This window comes from Ursus maritimus, unplaced genomic scaffold (genome assembly GCF_017311325.1).
Source record: "Ursus maritimus isolate PB19 unplaced genomic scaffold, ASM1731132v1 scaffold_29, whole genome shotgun sequence".
Lineage (NCBI taxonomy): Eukaryota > Metazoa > Chordata > Mammalia > Carnivora > Ursidae > Ursus > Ursus maritimus.
The window spans coordinates 22,010,223-22,034,026 of NW_024425452.1; the positions used below are offsets into that span (position 1 = coordinate 22,010,223).

General features: G+C 35.2%; 1 protein-coding gene across 1 annotated transcript in view; it reads left to right on the top strand.

Moving 5' to 3' along the window:
- Positions 1 to 23,804, top strand: part of ADGRB3 (adhesion G protein-coupled receptor B3) — a 697,706-nt gene that overhangs the window by 312,887 nt on the left and 361,015 nt on the right. Inside the window, exon 9 of the mRNA XM_040643606.1 lies at positions 22,843 to 23,037. Coding sequence (XP_040499540.1) covers positions 22,843 to 23,037 — 195 coding nt within the window. The remainder of the gene's footprint in view (positions 1 to 22,842; positions 23,038 to 23,804) is intronic.

Here is a 23,804-nt window from a genome sequence, read left to right on the forward strand (position 1 = left end):
CTGTGTTGGTTTGCATTCAAAGAATCTGAAAATCTGCAGGGGAGCAATCCAGTTTTGTGAGGCAAAGAATGGAAGTTGTGTCCAGGTACAATTTCTTCAAAGCTTAACGTCTTTTCTAGAGGACATGCAACCTCCTGAACTTTTGACTTGAAATCATCTGCCCTAGATTCTGGTAGTGAGGGCAGAATCAGGTTGTGTGGTTTTCAGAAAAGTCATGTGATCTCAAGTCTTGGTTTATTTGAAATTGGTAGCATCATCTTAACGTCTCTGGAGATTTTAGAGAAGAGCAGATGACATACTATACATGTGAAATGCTTAAAAATTGTAAAGAACTTTGTAACCATGAGGTAGTAATATCTATATGTACAGAAAATACATCAAGTAAAAATATTATCTCAAAAAGAGTAAAATTTTAGAACTCAACATTCTATTAATGTGAACTGTACATGTGGAAAAATGTAAATAAATACAAATGGAGTAGATAGGTAGATAGATGAGTGAATAGATGGATATATATATATAAGATTGATGTCACATGTGTTTTTGCACATGAATTATGTTTATATAAACATACAGAAATATACACACACTTATACATGCATACATGCATACATCTGGTACTTGCCTACGGATCATATCTCCTTTACATATTTAGGGAAGTATAGGACCAATCTGTGCCTTAAATAATGCTTACCTAATACGTCGACTTAATCAAGTGTACTCTAACAAGTCCATTGAAGATGGAAATGAAACTAGCTTCCCTTCATACTCTTACTCCTGAGTAGCAAAGCTAGATAGTGCAGTATAAAGGACAGTTCTGACACCCACAAATTCTAAAATTACTTTGCAGACTCTGCATCCTCTCCTTTAGTAGAATTTACTATTTCACAATTTAATTGTTCTATTTTCTTTGAGGGATTTCATTTTTTGCCCCCTTTATAATCATAGAGCTCATTAGATATTAATTGTTACCTACTGCAGAGAATTATTTTAAATAAGTAGATCTGTGTTTTCCAACTCTTCTACATGTACATCTACACAATATATGTACATCTACACATAGATTACACTATTTTAATACCCATTTCACAAAAGTAATCATAAACTAAGTTTGAAATGACATTTTATCAGCAGTTAAAACATTAGTTGAGTATGTTCTATGAACTCTCATAATTATAACCCAGTTGAGGTAGGCAGAATGGCGTGGTTAATCAGTTTAATATATAAAATCACTAATCTGTTACACTGAACATTTTAGTTTGAATTCTTGGAAGACAGAAACCATGTTGTTGTTGTTGTTGTTGTTGTTGTTGTTGTTGTTAATCTTTATTTATCTAGTGACTAACACACTGCTAAGCATATACTAAATATGCCATAGATGCTTATAAAGAATGACTCTGCCACTTTTCTAATCAGTAGGAGCACAGTGGCAGCTGGAGGGTTCTCAGGTGATACACCAGACCTAATGTTCATGAATTTTAACCACATGAAATTAATAAGTATTATCCCTCATGTGCAATTTTCCTAGCCCAAAAATATCTAGAAATGTGAAGTGATTGATGACATTATTTTATGAAATTATTTGGCCATTGCAGAGGAATTTCAATAAGGTAATAATCATAAAGTTGCTTGAAACCTTATATAAAATTAAACACGATCCAACTGTTATTCATAAAAAAGACAAGTCACAAATGAATGCACACAATTTTAAAACATTGAGGGTAGAAGAATAAAGTGTAGTAAGATTCTTGAAAATTTCATGTTTTCTCATATGTTAATACTTCCTTTCAAATTCTGGGATATTTTCTAAATTTCATACCAATAAAGTAGAAATAATTTTAGAACCCATTGAGAAACAGGCACAGGAGTGAGACAAATTGAAAAAAAAAAATTTCTTGTTACCCATAAAGCTCTTTGAAGAAGAAGGATGAATATTGTTGGCAATGTGGGCAGTCTCTCCCTGGATTAAATAAACAGATCCCCTTGCGTTTGGTATACCTGGGCAATCACAGACAGCCTCTTCCTACCTCCATCTCTTCTCTCTCTCTCTTTCTGGTTCTCTCCCTCCCTCTATTTTACACACATACAAATACATGCTTATACATATATCCATGCACACACACACACACACACACACACACACACACACACACCTAGGATTGAAGTGACAGATTGCATAGAACTAGCAGGATATGTACTCTCTGCATGTAGAGAATTCTAAAGCAAAAGTTGAGCCAACCACACCAATGCCTTTTCCTAAATTCATCAGGCATATGTCATTCCTCCTTGCCTGGAGAGGAGAGAGTGATGGGGGATTGAGAAAGGTCAAAGACATTGCTCTAATACAAGTCCTTCCATTTGAAGTCATTGTCCCTTAAAACCTCTGTTTCTGTTTTTCAAACCTTCATTTAATAAACAAATAAATATGGAAGTAAGAGCAGTAGTCTATCTGGTCATCAAAAGATTGACTTTGTGGGAAGGGATGTCAAAGAGCTTGAATCCTAGTTTGAGGACTTTGTTTCTCCTATTTTCCTCTACTTCTATGGGTGGTTTATTAGGATATAGAGATAAAGATAGAATATCTTCCTTTAGGGGAGTCTTGAGGGAAGAGGGAGAGATAGAGGGGGAAAGAGACCTAGAGGGACAAAGACAAAGAGAGACAGAGACAGAGAATAGATGTGCTTTATTTTTTTCTGCATATTCCCTACCTTGCAGGTGAATTTGCTCCATTGCAACAAAATTCTTCACATGTTACAGTTTTTGGCCAATACCTCATTGCATAAATACCCACCACACTGCCTAAAAGAGGAGAATACTTTTTCTTTTCTTTTCTTTTTTTCTTTTCTCTATTCTTTTCTTTTTCTTTTCTTTTCTTTCTTTTCTTTTCGTTTTACTCCAGTGTAGTTAACATACAGCATTATATTAGTTTAAAGAATACAATATTGATTCAAGGATGATAATACATTTTATTACTGCAGCTTATTTAGAGGAAAGAAAGACATTAGCCACCATAGTTTTTGCTTGCAACAGATATTTATTGAGACAAAAAATATGCAAGTCTTGTTTTTTTAATGAGTAGTTAAGAAAGAAAGAAAGAACCCAATACTATGCTCCAGCCAGCCGGGAGAGCTAGCAGATAATTTTTGTTTTCAAATAGTCATTAATTAAGTGAGTCTGAGATACAGGAGTTACTTGTTCTGCCAGTTTTTTGTAATACAATATGGTTGGAACACAGCAGGTGATGATGAAAGCAGGGAGAAGCAGCTAAATCAGAAGTTTCTTAATCCTGAGTGAACATTATAATTGCATGGGAATTCTTAAAAATACCAATGGTGAGGTCACCCAAGGCCAATTAAATGGAATTGTTACCATAGTATACATTTAATACATGTGAGCTATTATTATTACTAATTACAACATTAATTGGGCATTCATATACATGTATATCTAATTACATGATCCTCTCATGGAAGAACATAGACACCCTTGTTTTAAGTACTCATGACATGGCACTGGACTTCCTTTTTGTTCCCGTTGCCAAATTTCAAGTTTGTCAACACCCTCACTCCCAGAGCTCAGATAATCATTGCAAAACTCAGTAATGCCAAGGAAAAGCTGAAGAACATTATTTCCTTTAAAGTGGACAGAAGCCTCTTACTTTTATTCAGGATCCCATGTTGAAGTTTTAGGATCTGAGTTCAACCTCACAATTCCAAAGTATTAACATGTGGTCCTGAATAAAATTATGAGTTCACTGAGTGTTCAGCAAATGACAATAACTCACTTTTATTGAATGCTATCTACCCTGAAGGAGCTGAGGGGGAAAAAAAGGAAGTAAGATGTTAACTAAATCTTGATGTTCTAAGCAATTCATATGTCAAAGTTCACAGTATATTTCAAAAAGAACATAGTGAGTATTTTAGACTTTACATCACTTATGGTCTCTGTTCTAACTATTCAACTCTGCTGTTGTGGAACAAGAACAGCCATAAACAGTAAGTAAATATGATGGTGTTCCAGTAAAACTTTATACAAAAACAGGCAATGGGCTGGATTTGACCCACCGGCTGTAAGTTCATTAACTTCTGATCTAGAATATACATTTTTTTAATGGCCTTTGTTTGTTTGTTTTGTCTTATTTTTTAAGATTTCATCTCTTTTAGAATTCTCCATCAAAGAATGGACAAAGTCTATTTTGTCCTTTTTTCTTCTTTATTGTCTTTAGTAATTTAACCATAGTTATTTTAAATTACTTATCAAAGTGAAATCTAATATCTGGATAATCTGCGAATGGGCTTATTTTATCAATCAAATCATCTGGCATATCTACTATTTTTATTAAATGCCAGACATTGTGTAAAACACATGTAGGGTTTTTAGACAATGTCAATGTCCACCAAAAGCATTCCCCCTTTTCTTTGTTATTCAGATACAGTGAAGAGCTGATACTACAGTGCAATTGAGATTTGACCTGGGTTGAAGTGATTTGCAGTTTTAGTAAGACTATCTCTGCTTAGCCCTTTTTCCACTGTGTGTCTTAAAGGCTTTGGATGGAGAGCCTATGTTTGCCCATCCCATCAGGCCTGAGAAACTGTAGAAGATTCAGTTCTGTTCTTCAAGAGGTACCAGCTCAGTGCTCCAGCTTTATTTCCAAGCAACTTCAAATTTGTTTCCAAATGCATACTTACAAGGATGGAGAAACTCTGAATTTTAGAAGTTTTCATCTTAACTTCTCAGCTTCCTACACATTTCAAAAACTTAGCAAATGTCTCATGGCGAAAAATACCAGTAGGATTTTTAGGGACCCTCAAATTTCCAATACATTTTTCTATCCGCGGGCAACTAAAAAACATGAGTTTCTCTTTCTTCACTAGAGGTCCTCTTGCAGGGTTACACCTGCCCCTCACTTCTTGTCCAGATTTAGCAACACCCCCCCATGACTAAAATTGTTGGTTACCTTAGAAACAATCTGCTTTTTTCTGGAAATTTAGATAAACTAATTATCTTATCCATAGCTATCTGATGCTCTAAGGAGTATGATTTTTTGTAATTTATATGGATTTTTCTAGTTTTAGTGGGAAAAGCATCAGCCTTAAAAGAATTACTATACTAAACCAATCAATTTCAATTGTATTTTAAAAAAAGAAAAAACTCTTAAATACATATAATAGTGTGTCCTAGGGAATTCTAAGGGAGTCCATTATATAGATATATAATGAAATACTTCTCAGCTTATACTTTACTTCCTTTTTTTTAAACTGACAATATATTATTGATTATATCTATAAAAACCCTAGAGAATTTTAGGATTCTCCCAGATTACAGATTTAGTGTGACTTGAAGAAGAAATGTTAGGGTTAGTTTTAGCAATTGAAATTCACTGACTTGAAACTTATTCATAGGATGATTTAATAAAATATATTTTATAGAGAATTAAGCTAATGTCAAAGGAAAAAATTTTAAAGGAAAGTATACTCTATTATTCAGTCATTCACCTATCCATTCAACTACCCATTAACTTATTCTACAAGACCTTTATGTGCAACGGAGTGCATGGACCTAGAGATAGAACTTGAATGTGACACACACAAATACAAGTAAAGTAGACAAGAAAAGATATGTAATTACACATTGTGATATGCTGAGGGAAATTAACAAAGTACCAACATGGGAAATGAAGTTTAGATAAGAAATTCAGAGAAGTATTTATGAAGAAATGACATTTAAAACTGTGGCCTGAAAAATGAGATGGATCTAGACATTCAAAGAGTGAAGAGAATGAGTGCATCAGAGAATAAGAATACCTTCCATTTGCAGCAATAGCATTTGGAAAAACTTTGAAGTCTTTAAGGAAGTGAAAGATGATCTAGTGGCCAGAGGTAGTGAACAAGAAGAGAATGCCATGAGATGAAGCTGGAGAGCTAGGTAGGGAAAAAATAATTCTATGCCTTAAAGACCTTTGCTAAGAGTTTGAATTTTATTCTAAATGCAGTGAGAAGCCGTTAATGGTAAAGAGTGATTTAATTCATAATAATTAAAGAGGGTCATATAGTGTTCTATGGAGAATAGACTATAGGGTAGCAGGACTGGAACCTGTCAAGCTTGCTGCAGTAATCCAGATGAGAGATGATGTTATCCTTCATCAAGTTTGAGTGAGCACATTTGGCTGATGGTAATGTCATTTTCTGAACTGTCGTATTCTGAAAGAATAGTTTGAAGCAGGTGTACTTAGGGGTTGCCAAAGATTGCATTGTACTGAGGGTTGAAATAACTTAGAGTGCAGCTAGTCAGTTTAGTTGTGATTTTTCTCCAGCACAGTTGAGCTGCTTGGATGCAGGTGCAGAGAAGGCATTTGGTGGAGCCAAAATGTTTTCCAAAGACCAGAAGTATCAGCAAGCAGCACCTGGGAACTCATTAGAAATGTAGAATCTGAAACCATGTCCCAGACCACCTTAATCAGAATCTGCTGTTTGAAAAGCTCCCTCTGTGGCTCATATGTACATTAAAGTTTAAGAAGCACAGTGGTAGATTTTATCTAAGGTTGAATTTTGGCAGAGGAATGCAAAGAAGTAAAATGGTAAACAATGTAAAAAAATTAAAATGTAAAGAAGGTAAAGTTTTGGTGGATGAATTCAAAGAAATTAAATGATTGCTAGCCAGTTCCATACCACAAGACATACCTGTGTTGGGTAATATCTAATTTTCCTCTTCTGGGCACATGGGAGAATTGTGTTACTTCAATCCTTGAAATTAGGAACACACATGTGACTAGAACTGGCCAACTGGTTGTGTAAGGAGGTGGTCTTTGTCATGTCAGGCCTGAGAATGCCATTGCCAATGCAAAATCTTTCAACCTCCATCACCCCAAGCCCCTGAATGACTATGATGAACAGAGCCTTCCTGATGACCTGAGTTGCATATGTGTTGTGAGTGAGAAATGAATTTTTGTTGTTTTTAGGCACTGATATTTTAAAGTTGTTTATTATCATAGCATAACCTATCCCATTCTGACTGATACAATATCACAAGAACTAGGAAATTTAAGTAATGAAAATATAATTGAAAAAAACATAGAGAAATATTGGGTTACTTAATGTTCTGTCTCCCACTAAGGTGGTTCCTGAAAATTTGAGTCCCAGTCTGTGACTACTATACTGCTTTGAACTCATAGAACATGCTCTAATTTATCTCTTAGGTCAGAATATTAGTAAGAGCTTCTAGACCGATTTGGTGTTAAGAAAAGAAATCCTATCTACCTATGTCTCTTGCTCAGAAATTGTACTTTTGACTAATTCTGGCCACTCTGAAATTCAAGTTAGTGTGTGTGTGTGTGTGTGTGTGTGTGTGTGTGTGTGTGTTTCCTGTTACATAAATTTACTATGTTCTCATTCTTACTTTGAAAATTTATGGGTTTTACAGGAAGATATGCATAGTATATACCTCACTCACTTTTCTTCATCAGTTTTCTTCATGACTCAGTTTATTCTTATAACAATAAATTTGAATCCTCAAATTTATGGCATCCTATCTCTCACTTCAGGAATTCCTGGGGCAAGAAACTGGGATACCAAATACCCCGTGGCCAAGGGTTATTTATCCTGGGTTCTGTGCAACACATACATAATTTATGCAGGAGAATTCTGGACTAAATCTCTCCATCAAATTGTCTCCAGGCAAGAATTGTCTTTTCAAATTTGAACTCCGAGCCCTAGGACAGCTCTAAGATGAACACAAGCTTTTTGTATCGATATAGGGAAAATTAAGAACTATTAGTATAGTAGATCGAAGGATATGCTTTCTTTTCCACACAGGATGAGCTCTCTTTCCTGGAGACACCAGATAGATCTGTAAATAATTTAATACCATCATCTAATGAATGACTTTGGTCTTAGAAAAATGATAATTATAAACTGAAGCAAAGATATATATTTAGATTATTGTTTTATGAAAAGAAGTTTCTTGTATAATTATCTTTTAATTGAAGCCACTTAGAGCTGTGAGAACCTTTAATATACCTTACAGATGGACTGTAGGAGTTGATACTGAAAATAATATATAAATATATGATGTTTAAAGTGTGTCATTTGCACAAAGTGACTACGATAAACCTTTTTTTAGGATTCACACAATAAAGACAACTGTGGCTGGCAGTAGGAGGCATAGAGTGAAAAGAATAAAGTTATTTCAGAAACACACCTACTCTTTAAACCATGACCCTTACCGTATCTGTCTATATAAAGAACAAGGAGGCTTAATCCAGAACTATAAAAGGCAACTATTTTTAAACTTCAGGGTTTTTTTTTTTTTCTTTTTTTTTTTTTTTGCTTTCACTGATGGTTTTGTCAACAGTATTAAATGTGAATGACACAGAAACTTTTAAGACTTGCTCTTTGGAGCAAAGATGCTCACAGAGTGCTGCAGTGTGAGCAAAGTAAATTACTGATAATTATAATTTTTAAAGAAAATACTGAAATTATAAATCTGAAGTACTTCAGTGACTAAATTAAAGGAATTAGAAAATACAGCCCCAAGGAAATAGAATCCTTGATATATCCATGGGGGATTTTTCCCTCCACTTGAATAAACTACTTACAAAGTCTTTTATAGGGGCACCTGGGTGGCTCAGTCAGTTAAGCATCTGCCTTCAGCTCAGGTCATGATCTCAGGGTCCTGGGATCGAACCCCACGTTGGACTCCCTGCTCAGTAGGGAGCCTGCTTCTCCCTCTCCCCACTGCTCATGCTCTCTCTCACTCTCTTTTTATCAAATAAATAAAATCTTTTTAAAAAGTTTTTTTTATAGATATTGGCAAATGGCTTTAGGAACACTTACACATTACATTCCAAAAAAATGACTATTACTCAAATAATTGGCAGTACCTCAACATCCTGGCAAGTTGCTTCAAGTCTCTTCTTTCTCATATTTTTTCATATGAAAAATTTAGTGTCTCCTTAAAATATACATGATTGAGAATGATTTTTAAATATTTAAGCATTTTGACAGTTTCTAGCAAAGTTAAGCATGTAGTGGTTAAGAGCAGGAACTCTGAAATCCACTACTTGAGTTTAAATCTTAGTAGAATTCAAGAGCTGAGCAATCCTGGGAATGCAGTTCACCACACTAAATCGATACTCCTATCTGTAAAATGTGAATAATTATGGCACCTCCAACAGTTATTTTAAAACTCAAATGAGGTAATTCATGTAAAACATTTTGTACCACGTTGCTGTATAATAAGCTCTCAATTAAGTGCTTTATCCTTGTTTTAATAGTTGTTATTCTATTTTAAATGGTAGCAATTATATAACTATAACTGTAGATGTTTAAAATTTCTGAAATCATTTGCCTATTTATATTAATTGGATATCTTTTAAAAGGAAATTGTGTCAGGGAATGTAAAAGTTCCCCATTATTACATATTTCATTGTTTTGAATCATCATGGACTGCTATGTTTTTACCTTGAGGTTGATAGTTACAGAAGGGAAAATCCTTCTGTAGTTTCGGTTTAATTTAGCAAGCCCTTTGAGCAGATACCTTTGTGTGCAGACAATGAGCTGGAAATTACAGGGGACACATAGATGAATAAGAAACTGCAAGCCCCTTATGAGTTTATGGTTTAGTACAATAGATAAGAACACAAACACTATAATAATATAAGATAGAGCAAGATTACTTCTATGACGTTTGAAAGCAGAGATCATATCATGATTGCAGTTATCTGAGAAGAATTCAGGAAAGAGAAAGGAAAGATAATAATTTAACAAATGGATTTGGAGGGAACATTTGAAGTTTCAGAAGGGCCTAAGTCAAGGAGCAAAAGGCAGGATCCATGGGCTTTCTTTGGGAAATGGTAAGTAGTTCAGTCTGGTTGGTGTTAGGAGCCTGCAGCAGTAGTCTAACAGTGGAACAGACCAAACTAACACTTCACAGATCATAGTGACTTTTTGTATAAACTACAAGAATATATTTGCAAATATTGCATTGCAGCTGGGCTCAAAGGAAAGATAGGGAGATCCTTAGATACCAGAAATTTAGGGGGAAAAAAAAAGTCTAACTCGAGCTGTAGGGGAAAGTTGATGATTCAGCACCTATGAGAGTTTCAGATTATATGTGAGTCCTAAGTGCTGGAGGCTAAAATTCTAAAGCCTTCTTGGAGATACTGACAAGAGCCCCTCTCTACAAGCAGTGATGCTATACCTAGCCCCCTGCAGTGAGCTGGAACTATTGTGACTGCTCTGGCCTCATGGACTAGAAAAACTGTTAAGTTTAGGATGTGTCTAAGAAATATGTAGTTTATACAAGGTTTTGGAGTAAGAGGAAACAGATCACTTTTCACAAACTGAAACTCCTAGTCTGAGCCATAAACAGAAGGAATAATATGAAAATTAGCATGAGATGGTTCAGCATCATTAACTTGCCTCAGGGCCCCATCCTAAGAGAAACACACTCAAAACTAGTTTGTAACAACTCTTTCACAAACCAGCAGTTTGGCCTCCCAAACAACAAATGCATCTCACTGAATATGAATTGACAATAATGACAAATATCCATTAGGGAGAATCAGCAAATAGGATCATTAGCAATGCAAGAAATAAAAATAATAGGAAATATGAAAGAAATGATAACATTTGTTTAAACTAATTTAAGAGATTAAAAAAGAACCGAACAGTTAAAGAATGGAAGAATATGAAAAAGATTAAATCGAACTTCTATAAGTAGAAAATATTGTCATTAAGATTAATGAAGAGACCAAATAGCCAATTAGACACAAGTGAAGAAAGAATTGGTAATCTGGAATTTAGGCCTAGAAAAAGTTCACTCAGAAGCCAGAACAGATCAAGAAATAAAAAATAAGAAAGAGAACATAGAAAATGAAGAATGGAACAAGAAAATTTAGTATGTATTTAATAGAAATGTATATAATAGAAATGTATTTTAAAAAAAGACCACATAGAATTGTGGGAGAGGCAGCATGCTATGAGTTAATATATAAAAATTTTTTTTAAGTTGAAGACTGATAAGATACTCAGATTGAGAAAGTACCAAATGAATAAAAGCAAATCCAAATAAATATAATCTGCATTATGCTAAAGACAAAAAGAAAAAAATTTAAAGCTACCACACAAAAAAAGAGGGGGGTGGTAATTTACAAAAGATGAGCTATTTAAATAAGAGACTTTGCACTTGTAACAAATAGGGCACTAAAATCATATTATGAAAATGCAATGGGGAAAATGAAAGCATCCTCATCTAAAAGATCAATTGAAAGTGAGTATAACTCTAAAAAAATAAAAGTAAGATTTTGATTGAAAAAGTTTGCATACACAGAACCCTACCAAAATAATCACTTAAAGATTAGAAAAAAGGAAAATACACTCTGAAAGAAGATAATTCAAGATGAAATGGTTAAGAAGCAATTGTGAATAGACTGGTTAAAAAGTATTACTAGTTTTAAAAAATCAATAATAGCAATAATAATAATAGTGAACATTAATTTGAGGAATTCAAAAGCAAAGTGGATTAAATTACTAAGTAGCAATAAAGATGGAGGAATAAGACTGAAGGAATCACTAACTGAATAGAAATAATGAGTGAATAGGGTTGGGGTAGATACAATGAGATAAAGGGAAATAAAATATTAGAAATGTCAGTTAGGGTTATACTTGGATGGCCTTGTAAATCAAATGGATGGATTTTTTTGGCAGTTATTTTTGTTTGTGTTTTAAGCAGAGAAGTGACATGTTCAAAGTTGAAAAAGTAGGATAGTTTAGCATGGGAGACTCAGTAATACCTGTTGGGAGACTGTTGTAATGAGTGTGATGAGGTACTGAAGACTTAGACCAACATGCATCTCTTGCCTATAGGTAAAAAAGGATAGATGTGAGAAACAGTACACAGCTAGTATTCAGGGGACTTAGACATTGAAGATGGTAAGATAGGAAGGGCTAACAGTCACTGAATATCTACTTTTATCCTCTATCTTTGTATTAATCCATCATAACGACCATATAATGACGTGTTTCTTTTCGCAGACAAATCAGGTAATCCTAGGGAAATGACAATTTGTCCAGTGACCTATGTAATAAATGGTAGAAACACAATTTAAATCCAGGTTTTGTGACTCCAGCTGTTCTTTAAACTTCATATACTAATAAGATTTCCAGAGACAATGCTTAGTAGGTAATTGTTGAGTTTAATTTGCAACTTAAAGAATTGTGGGTTTTAAATCAGATTTCATACTTCTGATTTTGATTTTGAAGAGAAACAGAAGGGAGATAGCAGTTGAAAGTAGCAGTATTTAAATGAGATATACTATGTCAGGCTATATTTTTGTGAGAGGGAAAGATTGAGGAGGACCGGATGAAATTCAAAATCAGAGATAGCCATAGCATTCAATCATAAAATCATAGAGATAAAAACAAAAGAAGAGAGGTGGAGTGCAAGTAAAGGACAACTTGAAAAAGAGAACAGGTAAGGTGAGCAAGCCCAATCTGAACTCTACTTCTTCATCCAGAAAAGAGAAAAAAACAGTCCAGGAGTTTAACATGAATAGGTCATTCTAGAAATAGATAGCAAAAGGGTAGGCTTAAGGTAAGGAGAGAAACTTCCACAGACTATTTGTGTTGTGGAAGGAAGATCAAGAACCTGGAATTGTTTTTCAACTAAATATGTTCAAATCTGTCTTAACTGAACACTCCTTATACCCTTTATAAATGCTGCCAACAGTCTACACTCATGTGTACAAATATTACATGATATTTGTTCTGGGTGCTTTTCACTGACAGTGCCAGGAAGGATACTAATTAGTGCCAATTGTGAGAGCTGGTGGTGTTATGGGGCACCTGTCTGCAAAGGGCTGGACTGAGAACAACTCATTTCACAGAAGCCTGCTAAGCAGCTGTCAGATGGCAATGACGTTAATTTACTACAAACTTGGGCCGCATTTGATGCTGACCCAGGCATGAAAGACTGCCTTTCCGAGCTCTGATTAGTTGAGCCATCCAGTGCCTTCTGTACTATTTTTATTGCAAATAGAATACATGTCTAAATGTTTTATTCCTCAAGATTTAAGTCCTTGTTATGTTTTCGTTTGAGGGGAGGGATACGTTAGATTTGTGCAAGTAAAATCCCTCACAGACAGAGGTAGGCATTGCCAAAATAATAGAGTTGATCTGAAGTCCTTAGATGATGTTTACCTTGGCAACTGTTGCCTACATTCTGTTTCTAATGGAGAACATTCAATTCTCTGCAGCTCTGAGTATCACAGCTGTGATTTGCACTGCCAGCACAAACTGAAGACTGAGTTTTATGACTTTTTATTTAGGTAGCCCCTATTAATTTCATTTCTCTTTGCAACTTTCCTCACACTGTATCTACTGAACAGGACACTTTTCAGGCCAGAAGCTGCACTGTCTCTTTACATCAGAAAGTTTATTTATTTCATGCTGCTTGATACCAATGTTTTCAATGTCTTCTATGTTGATAAACAAGCTAGCACAGCTTTCAAGTATGCCTAACTTAATCCTATGACCTAACATAAACATAGAAGGACATTGACATAGTCATTCATTCATTTAATTCATTTATTCAATATACTGAGAAAGTCCTCTAGGTGCAGGGAATATAACAGTAAAAAAAAAAAAAAAAAAAAGGTAAGATGTCTTTCTTCACAAGGCTTATATTCTAATGGAAGAGGCAGGAAAACAAATAAGCCAAGAGACAGATACACAATGATTGGTAAGGTTGAGCACAATGAAGAAGGGTAAATTGATTGAGAATGACAAGGATACCATTTTATATAGGGAGTCAGGTAAGACCTCTCTGAGGAAATGATAAAAAAACGAACAAACAAAAACATGTGGATCTCTGTGGGAAGACTCTTCTAGGCCAAAGGAAAAGCAAGTTCAAGGGCCCCTAGGTGGACATGTACTTAATGCTGTACAATGAATGAGGGGGCAAGTGTTGAAAATCTCCAGGAAATAGATCACGAAGGGCACGCAGCCCGTGATGAAGCAAGCTTTCCTGTATGCAGTATTTTGTGCTCACTCTCTTAGGCTTGCGTGGGTTCATTTGAAGTTAAAAAAGAGAAAAAAGATTAAAAAGAAATTTTAACCCTATAGGCATATTTTTCAAATCTTACAGGAGACATGGTAAACTGAATCTCCGATGGGTTCAATGACATAAATAATAAGTTGAAACATTTAAATAAAAATCTAGGCAGTCTGGCTCCAAAGCCCTTTCCACTGTATTACATCACAAAGATATAGTTAGGACATCATGACTGAATGCACTCTAGCAAACTTTCACTCTACTACATTCTAAGGCTGTGAATAAGGCACGGAACCTCCCTCAAGATTCAGAAAGACTATTGGCGCAGAAAGACATACAGGCAAACATAATTCAGTGTGATAGCGTGATGCATGTGTAAGATAAGAGAGCACAGGGAAACATTAACTCTGTTTAGATATTTAGGAGAACCAGCAATAAATCTGAGTGATGTATAAACATGGGCTAATGTAAGGGAAGAGGGTGAAATACCCAGTGCAAAAACACGGAGTTATGGAATACATGACCTGAACAGAAAATTGCAAATAGTTATCAATAGCGGGACTGGAGTTCAACTTGGTAGTACATATCTTCTTGGCAAACCAGCTGCCTTTTACTCTGAGGATCAGTGTCCTTTCTGATTGGCCAATGCTATGTCTGTGTCATGATTAAATATGTTAAAGTCACTCCACAGCAGGGTCCGTTGAGATTTTAGAGATACGCAAGGGCTAGATCATTATGCCATCCAATCCTTGGGACTTTAGAGAGTGGTCAGTGGCTGCCACTGAAGGGAGACGGGGAGAGTATTGAAAGAAGAAAATAGGAAGAAATAAAATATCTAAATGTGTTGTTTTTTAGCATAACATAATGGAAATAGAGTATGTCTCTGAAGATGTTTATCAGAAGATTTTTAGACAGTGTTTTAGAGGCTAAAGAAAAATATCATCTGAAGTGTCAAGATAATTTGTAACCTGTTTTTTTCAAAAAAATCATAACTTTTGGAATAGTTCAGATTGATTGCATACTTTAAAGGATTTGTTGTCATGTTTCTTAATGGAAATTTGATAATTACAGTTACTATACATTAACCTTTCGATAATTTCTGCTGTGTTAGTTCTTAATTATTTCATACCCTTTTGAAAATTTAATTTTATCACAAATTTAGCAGTAGAATGATAAAGATTGACCTTTTAGTAAACTAGTACAAATATAATAGATCATTGTTATCTCTTTACCTTTTCTTACCTTGCTGTTCCACCACATTGTAAAATGCTGTTCTTCCCTTGACCTGTGAGATAAGCAAATATGAAAATTGGTGGCAGATTTCTCTGGCCATAAAACTAATTTAAGCTTTGAATCTTAATTGTTCATTCTGCTGCTGAAGATCTCGCTGACAGATTTTTTTTTAGTTGTTTTATTGCTATTGTTTATTTTTAAATAAAGCTAATATAATCTAGCTTTCAATCATGTCATAGTACATCTCTAAAATTTAGAGATATTTTCTTAAGCTAAAATGTTTTCATGAAAACTTGTTTTTGCTGTTATATAAAGATGTGTTTATTTTAAAAGGTAAGGCAAAAATTATTGAGCTAAGCTTATTAAATAAAAGTGGATTTTTTTTAAATTCCAGTATAATGTACAGTGTTATATTTGTTTTAGGTGCACAATATAATGATTCAACAATTCTATGCATTGCTCAGTGCTCATCGTGATAAGTCTACCTTCCATACCCTTCACCTATTTCACCTATCCCCCACCTACCTCCCATCTGATAACGATCAATTTTTTCTCTATAGCTAAGAGTCTGTTTTTCAGTTTGTCTCTTTTTTCTGTTTATTTGTTTTGTTTCCTAAATTCCACCTATGAGTAAAATCATATAGTATTTGTCTATCTCTGACTGCCTTATTTCATTTAGCATTATACTCTCTAGATCCATCCATGTTGTTGCTAATGGCAAGTAATACTCCATTGTATAAATATACCAATCTTTATCCATTCATCTATCCATGGACACTTGGGATTCTTCCATAATTTGGCTATTGAAAATGATGTTGCAGTAAACATAAAGATGGATATATCCTTTTGAATTAGTGTTTTCGTATTCCTTGGGTAAATACCCAGTAGTGCAATTACTGAATCATAGGGTATTTCTACTTTATTTTATTGCTTTTTAAGATTTATTATTATTTATATATATATGTGTGTGTGTGTATGTATATATATATAATATATATATTATATATATATATATTACATATACATATATATATATTTTTTTTTTTTTTTGAGAGGGAAAGAGAACACAAGTGGGAGGGGGAGAGAGAGGGAAATAAAATCTCAAGGAGACTCCCTACTGAGTGTGGAGCCCAATACAGGGCTTAATCTGAGGACCCTGAGATCAGGACCTGAGCTGAAACCAAGAGTCGGATGCTTAGCCAACTGAGCCAACCAGGTGCCCAGGATATTTGTATTTTAAATTTTTTGAGGATAGTTCATACTGTTTCCCACAGTGGCTGTGCCAGTTTGCATCTGTGTTCTTTTTTCTCCACACCCTCATCAACACTTATTGTTTCTTGTGTTTTTTATTTTAGCCATTCTGACAGGTGTGAGGTGACATCTCATTGTGGTTTTGATTTGCATTTCCCTGATGATGAGTGATGTTGGCATCTTTTCTGTCTATTGGCCATCTCTATGTCTTCAATATCTGTTCATGTCTTCAGCCCATTTTTAATTGGATTATTTGTGGGTTTTTTGCTGTTGAGTTGTATAAATTCTTTATATATTTTGGATACTAACCCTTTATCAGATATGTCATTTGCAAATATCTTCTCCCATTCACTAGGTTGTATTTTAGTTTTGTTGATTGTTTCCTATGCTGTGTAGAAACTTTTTATTTTGGTAGTCCCAATAATTTATTTTTGCTTTTGTTTCCCTTGTTTCAAGAGGCAAATCTAGAAAAAAGTTGCTACATCTGATGTCAGAGAAATTACTGCCTTTGTCTCTTCTAGGATCTTTATGGTTTCAGGTCTTACATTTAGGTCTTTCATCCATTTTGGGTTTGTTTTTGTGTGTGATATAAGAAAGTATCCCAGTTTCATTCTTTTACATGTAGCTGTACAGTTTTCCCAACACCATTTGTTGAAGAGGCTGTCTTTCCCTCAGTGCATGTTCTTGCCTCCTTTGTCAAAGAATAATTGACCATATAATTATGGGTTTATTCCTGGGCTCTCTATTCAGTTCCTTTGATCTATGCGTCTGTTTTTGTGCCAGTACCAAACTGTTTTGATTACTATAGCTTTGTACTATGTCTTGAAATCTGGGATTGTGATTCCCCTGGTTTTGTTCTTCATTTTCAAGATAAGCTTTGGCTATCTTATGTGGTTCCATACAAATTTTAGGATTATTCATTCTAGTCTCTGAAAAAATGCTGTTGGTATGTTGATAGGGGTTGCATTAAATCTGTAAATTGCTTTGGATAGTATGGCTATTTTAACAACATTTGTCCTTCCAATCCATGAGCATGAAATATCTTTCCATTTGTGTCATGTTTAATTTATTTCATCAGAGTTTTATGGTTTTCAGAGTACAGGTCTTTCACCTCCTTGGTCCAATTTATTCCTAGATATTTTATTATTTTGGTACAATTATAAATAGGATTGTTTTCTTAATTTCTGTTTCTGCTACCTCATTATTAGTAAATAGAAATTCAGTGGGTTTCTGTGTATTGATTATATATCCCATGACCTCACTGAATTATTTTGTCAGTTTTAGTAGTTTTTTGGTGGCGTCCTTAGGGTTTTCTGTATACAATGTCATGTCATCTGCAAATAGTGAAAGTTTTACGTCTTTTTTACCGATTTGGATGCCTTTTATTTCTTTTGTGTTGTCTGACTGCTGTGGCTTAGACTTCCAATATTTTGTTGAATAAAAGTGGTGAGAGTGGACCTCTAAGGTCTTGTTCCTGACCTTAGAGGAAAAGCTCTCAGTTTTTCACTATTGAGTATGATGTTAGTTGTGGGTTTTTCAAATATGGCCTTTATTATGTTGAGGTATGTTCCCTTTGACCTGTGTTGTTGACCGAATGTTATACTTTGTCAGATGCTTTTTCTGCATCCATTGAAATGATCATGTGGTTTTTATCCTTTCTCTTATTGCTGAGATGTAGCATGTTGATTGATTTGTGAATACTGAACCATGCATGCATCCGTGAAATAAATCCTACTTGATCATGATGAATGATTCTTTTTAATATATTGTTGGATTTGGTTAGCTAATGTTTTGTTGAGGATTTTTGCATCTGTGTTCACCAGAGATATTGGCCTGTAGTTCTCTTCTTTTGTGGTGTCTTTATTTGGTTTTGGTATCAGACTAATCCTGGCCTGATAGAATGAATTTGGAAGTTTTCCTTCCTTTTCCATTTTTTGGAATAGTTTAAGAAGAACAGGTATTAACTCTTCTTTAAATGCTTGGTATCATTTGCCTGTGAAGTCATCTGGTCTTGGACTTTTGTTCGTTGAGAGTTGTGTGGTTTTGTTTGTTTTTTATTACTGATTCAATTTCATTGCTGGTCATTGGTCTGTTCAAATTTTCTATTTCTTTCTGATTCAGTTTTGGGAGTTTATATATTTCTATTAATTTATCTATTTCTTCTAGGTTGTCTGTTTTTTGACATGCAAGTTTTTATAATATTCTCTTATAATCATTTGTATTTCTGTGGTGTCATTTTTTAATTTCTCCTCTTTCGTTTCTGTTTTTGATCATTTGAGTCCTGTCCTCCCGCCTCCTCCTTTTTTTGTGAGTCTAGCTAAAAGTTTGTCAGTTTTTTTTATCTTTTCAAGAACCAGCTCCTGGTTTCATTGATCTGTTCTATTGGGTTTGTTTTGTTTTGTATTTTTTTAGTTTCTATTTCATTTATTTCTGCTTTGATCTTTTAATTTCCTGTCTTTGAGTTTTGTTTGTTTTTCTTTTTCTAGTTCCTTTAGGTGTAAGATTAGGTTGCGTATTTGAGATTTTTCTTTCTTCCTTGAAGTACACCTGTATTGCTATAAACATCCCTTTTAGAACAGATTTTGCTGCATCCCAAAGATTTTGGACCATTGTGTTTTCATTTTCATTTGTCTCCATCTATTTCTTATTTCCTCTCTGGTTTCTTGGTTGACTCGTTCATTGCTGAGTAGCAGATTATTTAACCTCCACATATTTGTGTTCTTTCTAGATTTTTCTTGTGGTCGATTTCTAGTTTCATAGTGTTATGGTCAGAAAAGATGCATGGTGTGACTTCAACTTCAAACTTTTTGAATTTGTTGAAATTTGTTTTGTGGCCTAATATGTGATCTCTTTTGGAGACTGTTTTATGTGTACTCGAAAAGAATGTATATTCTGCTGTTTAGGATGGAATTTTCTGAATATTAGAATGGTCTGGTCCAGTGTGTCATTCAAAGCCACTCTTTGCTTGCTGATTTTCTGTTTGGATGATCTGCCCACTGATGTTAGAGGGTGTTTATTATATTACTATCAATTACTTCCTTTATGTGTTTTTAGCTGCTTTATGTATTTGGGTGCTCCCATCATGAGTGCACAATATTTGCAATTTGTTATATCTTCTTGTTGGCTTGTTCTCTTTATAATTATATAGTGTCCTTCCTGGTCTCTTGTCACAGTCTTTGTTTTAAGTTTATTTTGTGTGATGTTAAGTATTGCTACTTAGCTTTCTTTTCACTGACATTCGCATGAAAAATGTTTTTCCATTCTTTCATATTCAATCTGCATGTGTCTTTAGGTCTGAAATGATTCTCTTATCAGCAGCATATAGATGGGTCTTGCTTTTTTATCCATTCCACCACCCTATGTCTTTTGATTGGAGTGTTTAGTCCATTTGGATTCAAAGTGATTATTGACAAGTATGTTCTTATTGTCCTTTTCTTACTTGTTTTATGATTGTTGTCATAGTTCTTTGTTCTTTTCTTCTTTTGCTCTCTTCTACAGTTTGATGACTTTATTTAGTGATGTACTTGGGCTCCTTACTCTTTTTCTTTTTTGCATATCTATTACTGGTTTTTAATTTGTGGTTACCGTGAGGTTGGTATATAACAACTTCTGCATATAACAGTCTCTATTAAGTGAGCTTAAGTTCTCTTAAGTTAAATTAAGTGAACTTAAGTGAACTCATTCTTTACTCCTCTCCCTCCCACATTTTAGGTATATGATGTCATAATTTTCATCCTTTAATTCTGTGAATCCCTTGACTGATTTTTATAATTATACTTATTTTTACTGCTTTTCTGTTTCCTACTTTTCTTATTCTTGCTTATGGTCTTTCCTTTTCACTCAGAGTCCCCTTTAACATTTCTTGTAGGGCTGGTTTCATGGTCATGAATTCCTTTAGCTTTTGTTTGTCTGGGAAACTCTCTATCTCTTCTTTTCTGAATCATAGCCTTGCTGGATACTGTATTCTTGGCTGCTGTTTTTGTTTGTTTGTTTGTTTTGTTTTGTTTTTTCTCTCAGCACTAATTATATCATTCCATTCCCTTCTGGCCTGCAAACATTCTGCTGAAAATTCAGCTTATAACCTTATGGTGTTTCCTTTGTATGCAAAACTTTTTCTTCTCTTTCTAGTTTTAAAATTCTATCATTAATTTTTGCCCTTTTAATTACTATGTGTCTTGGTGTAGACTTCCTTGAGTTGATTTTGTTGGGGGCTTTCTGTGCCTCCTGGATCTAGATTTCTGTTCCCTTCCCCAGATTTGGGACATTTTCTGCTATTATTTCTTCAAATAAATTTTCTGCTTCCTTTCTCTCTCTCTTTTTTTCCTCCTGGAATCCCTATAATGTGAACATTATTATGCTTGATGGTGTTGCTGAATTCCATAAGTCTATTTTCACTTTTTATTATTTTTTTTCTCTTTCCTGTTCAGCTTGATTGCTTTCCATTACTCTTTCCTGAAAATCACTGATCCATTCTTCCGCTTCCTCTAGTCTGTTTATTCCATCTTGTCATTTTTTTTATTTCATTTACGTAGTTCTTCATCACAAATTGGTTCTTTTTATGTTTTCTGTTTCTTTGTTAAGTGTCTCACTGAGATTCTCCCCTCTTTTCTCAAGTCTCATGAGTATCTTTATGACCATTACTTTAAATTTTCTATAAACATTTTGCTTATCTCCATTTCATTTAAGTTTCTTGCTTTAATTTGTCCCATTGCTTTTTTGGGGACATATTCCTCTGTCTCCTCATTTTGTCTAACTCTCTGTGACTGTTTCTGTGCGTTAGGAAAGTTAACTACTTCTCCTCTTGAAAGTAGTGGCCTTATGTAGAAGAGGTCCTATAGTGCCCTGCAGTGCAGTGTTTCCTGTTCACTAGAACCTGGAGTTTCAGCAGTATCTCCTATGTGTGCTGTGTGTGCCCTGCTGTTGTGGCTGAGCCACTTTTGCAGTCCCATCATCTGCAATGGCTCTCTTGCCTGTTGGTCCCTGTGTTGTTAGTGGGCCAGTCTGGGGCTGTCTTGGGCTTAAGTTGACTCAGACCAGGCACTTGCCAGAGATGCAGTAGCTGAACTGCAAGAGAATGTGGATGCGGGGCATATGGTGCCAGAAAGTTTTGTGCTAGTGGGAGGGAACCTGCAGCTGCTGGGGACCAAGGGAAGCTGGATGGGGTGCATCTACAGAAATATGCAGGTAGAATGCCTTGTGTCAGCAAGGTTTGTGTGGTTCCGCTATGGGAGGGGACCTGGAGTGAAGGCCTGGCTAGAGGAGAATGCATGGCTGTGGTGCACTGTTAGCAAGTTGGGTAATGAGTGTTGGTCTGGAACTGTTTCCTGAAGGTGGGTGTATGTTTAGGTGGGGCAGGGAAGGGAAATGGATCCTGACAGCTTCTTTGTTCCTAGAGAAGTCTTTCAGTTATCCCTACCCCTCCAGCACAAGCTCTGAGATTAGTACACAAATTTTTCTCCCTCCCAAGTATCCCAGGGATTTTTTCAAATTGCTGCTTGTATGCTGCATCTCCATGGGGCTCTTTGTTGAGTTGTCTCTTTAAGGGGAGGAACTCAGCTTCCTCTCAACCTCCTGGCTCTCCTCCTTATTTAAAGTTCCAGGTTTTAAGGCTGCTGATTGTAAGAACTCACAAAATTTGGCCCTCTTGGTTTTCAAAACCAAATGTTATGGAAATTCATCTTCCCTGTGTATTCTTTCTGGTTCTTCAACTGCAGCTCCCTCTCTCCCACCAATAGTCCCATGTCTCTACCCTTCCTATCCTCTTTCATATGGTCTCTTCTCTACATTTAGCTATGTCGAGTTTGTTCTGCCAGTCTTTGGGTCATTTTCTCAGTTATTTACACTGATGTGGGTGTTAGCTAGTTGTATCTGAGTGACAAGGTGAGCTTAGGGTCCTCCTACTCAACCATCTTTCCCAGAAGTTAGAAAAATGGGTATTTTGAAATGTTTATCATTTCCTGTCTCTGATCACATCTTGCTGAATTATCTCACTTGTTTATCACACCTAAAAGTATTTTTTTTTATTTTTACTCAATTAAAAACCGAAATTAGTACAAACTTTTCCCAACGTGTTCGATTGTGTGTTCTGAGTACTAGAAAAGGCAAGTCTGTTGTGCCTGCCAAAGTGTATATGCTCATTAGTTTTTGCATGCTGGATGTTTATCCATCAGAGTGTGGGATACACAAAATTCACAGTTTTGTAATGCTATTTTATAGTTGACTCTGCAATTTTGAATACATTTGATGAAAATATGTAGATTAATAGTAATGAAGATTCTGATGTTTATTCTGTTCTTTTGACCATCACAGATCAAAGAACACCTTGCTAAGGGGCAACGAATTTTGGCAGGTGATGGAATGTCCCAGGTGACCAAGACACTGTTGGATTTAACTCAGAGGAAAAATTTCTATGCAGGTGATCTTCTGATGTCTGTGGAAATTCTCAGAAATGTGACAGACACGTTTAAAAGGGCACGTTATGTCCCTGCATCTGATGGTGTCCAGGTAAGAGAGACAAGCCCCTGAACGAAAAGACTAGTGAAGATGCATTGGGGTTTTGGCCCTGAGAAGCCCATGCTGCAGCCCTTAGGAGGCATTCTGGCCTGGAGGGAGAGAGGCCTTACTCCTGCAGGGGACATATCCAGGTTGTGCTTAGTGTGAGCTCTGGAAATGACCTCAATTCCCTTAGTCATTGTACACCTCAGTGTCCTCAACCATAAAATGCACATACTACACCTCAAGGAGATACTGAATGAGAATGTGTGTAAAGTGTTTTGAGCCCACAGATAAAAGGCACTATAACAAATTCAAGGTTGTATCATGGATATTTTATTCCCACATTTAATATCACCATCTTGCCATAAGAGACTATTAAAAGTACATTAAGCATAATGAAAGCACATTACCTATAACATGCAAAGAAGATATAGTTTAAGTTTTGTTGGGGTTTTGCTATCAGAAGAGGGAAGGCCATATTTAATTTTGTGGAACCATTGCCTGAAAATATCGGGCAAATAGAGAATTGTTCTGGATAGGAAAAGAAGAAATTCAATAACTCCTCACAGCATGTTTCTCTTGTCGCGGAAGACTTCTAGAGCAACATCGTTTATTTCCATAATAAAGTTTAAGTACTCACCCAATTTCAGTATTGTCTTTGCCCTTAACGCAAAGCTTGTTGAATGGCAAACAAAGCACATTTAATGCAACTCCTGTTTGCATTTCAGATTAACTCCATTTGTGCTGTAGGCTAAAATGTACTCCTGCCAAGAATG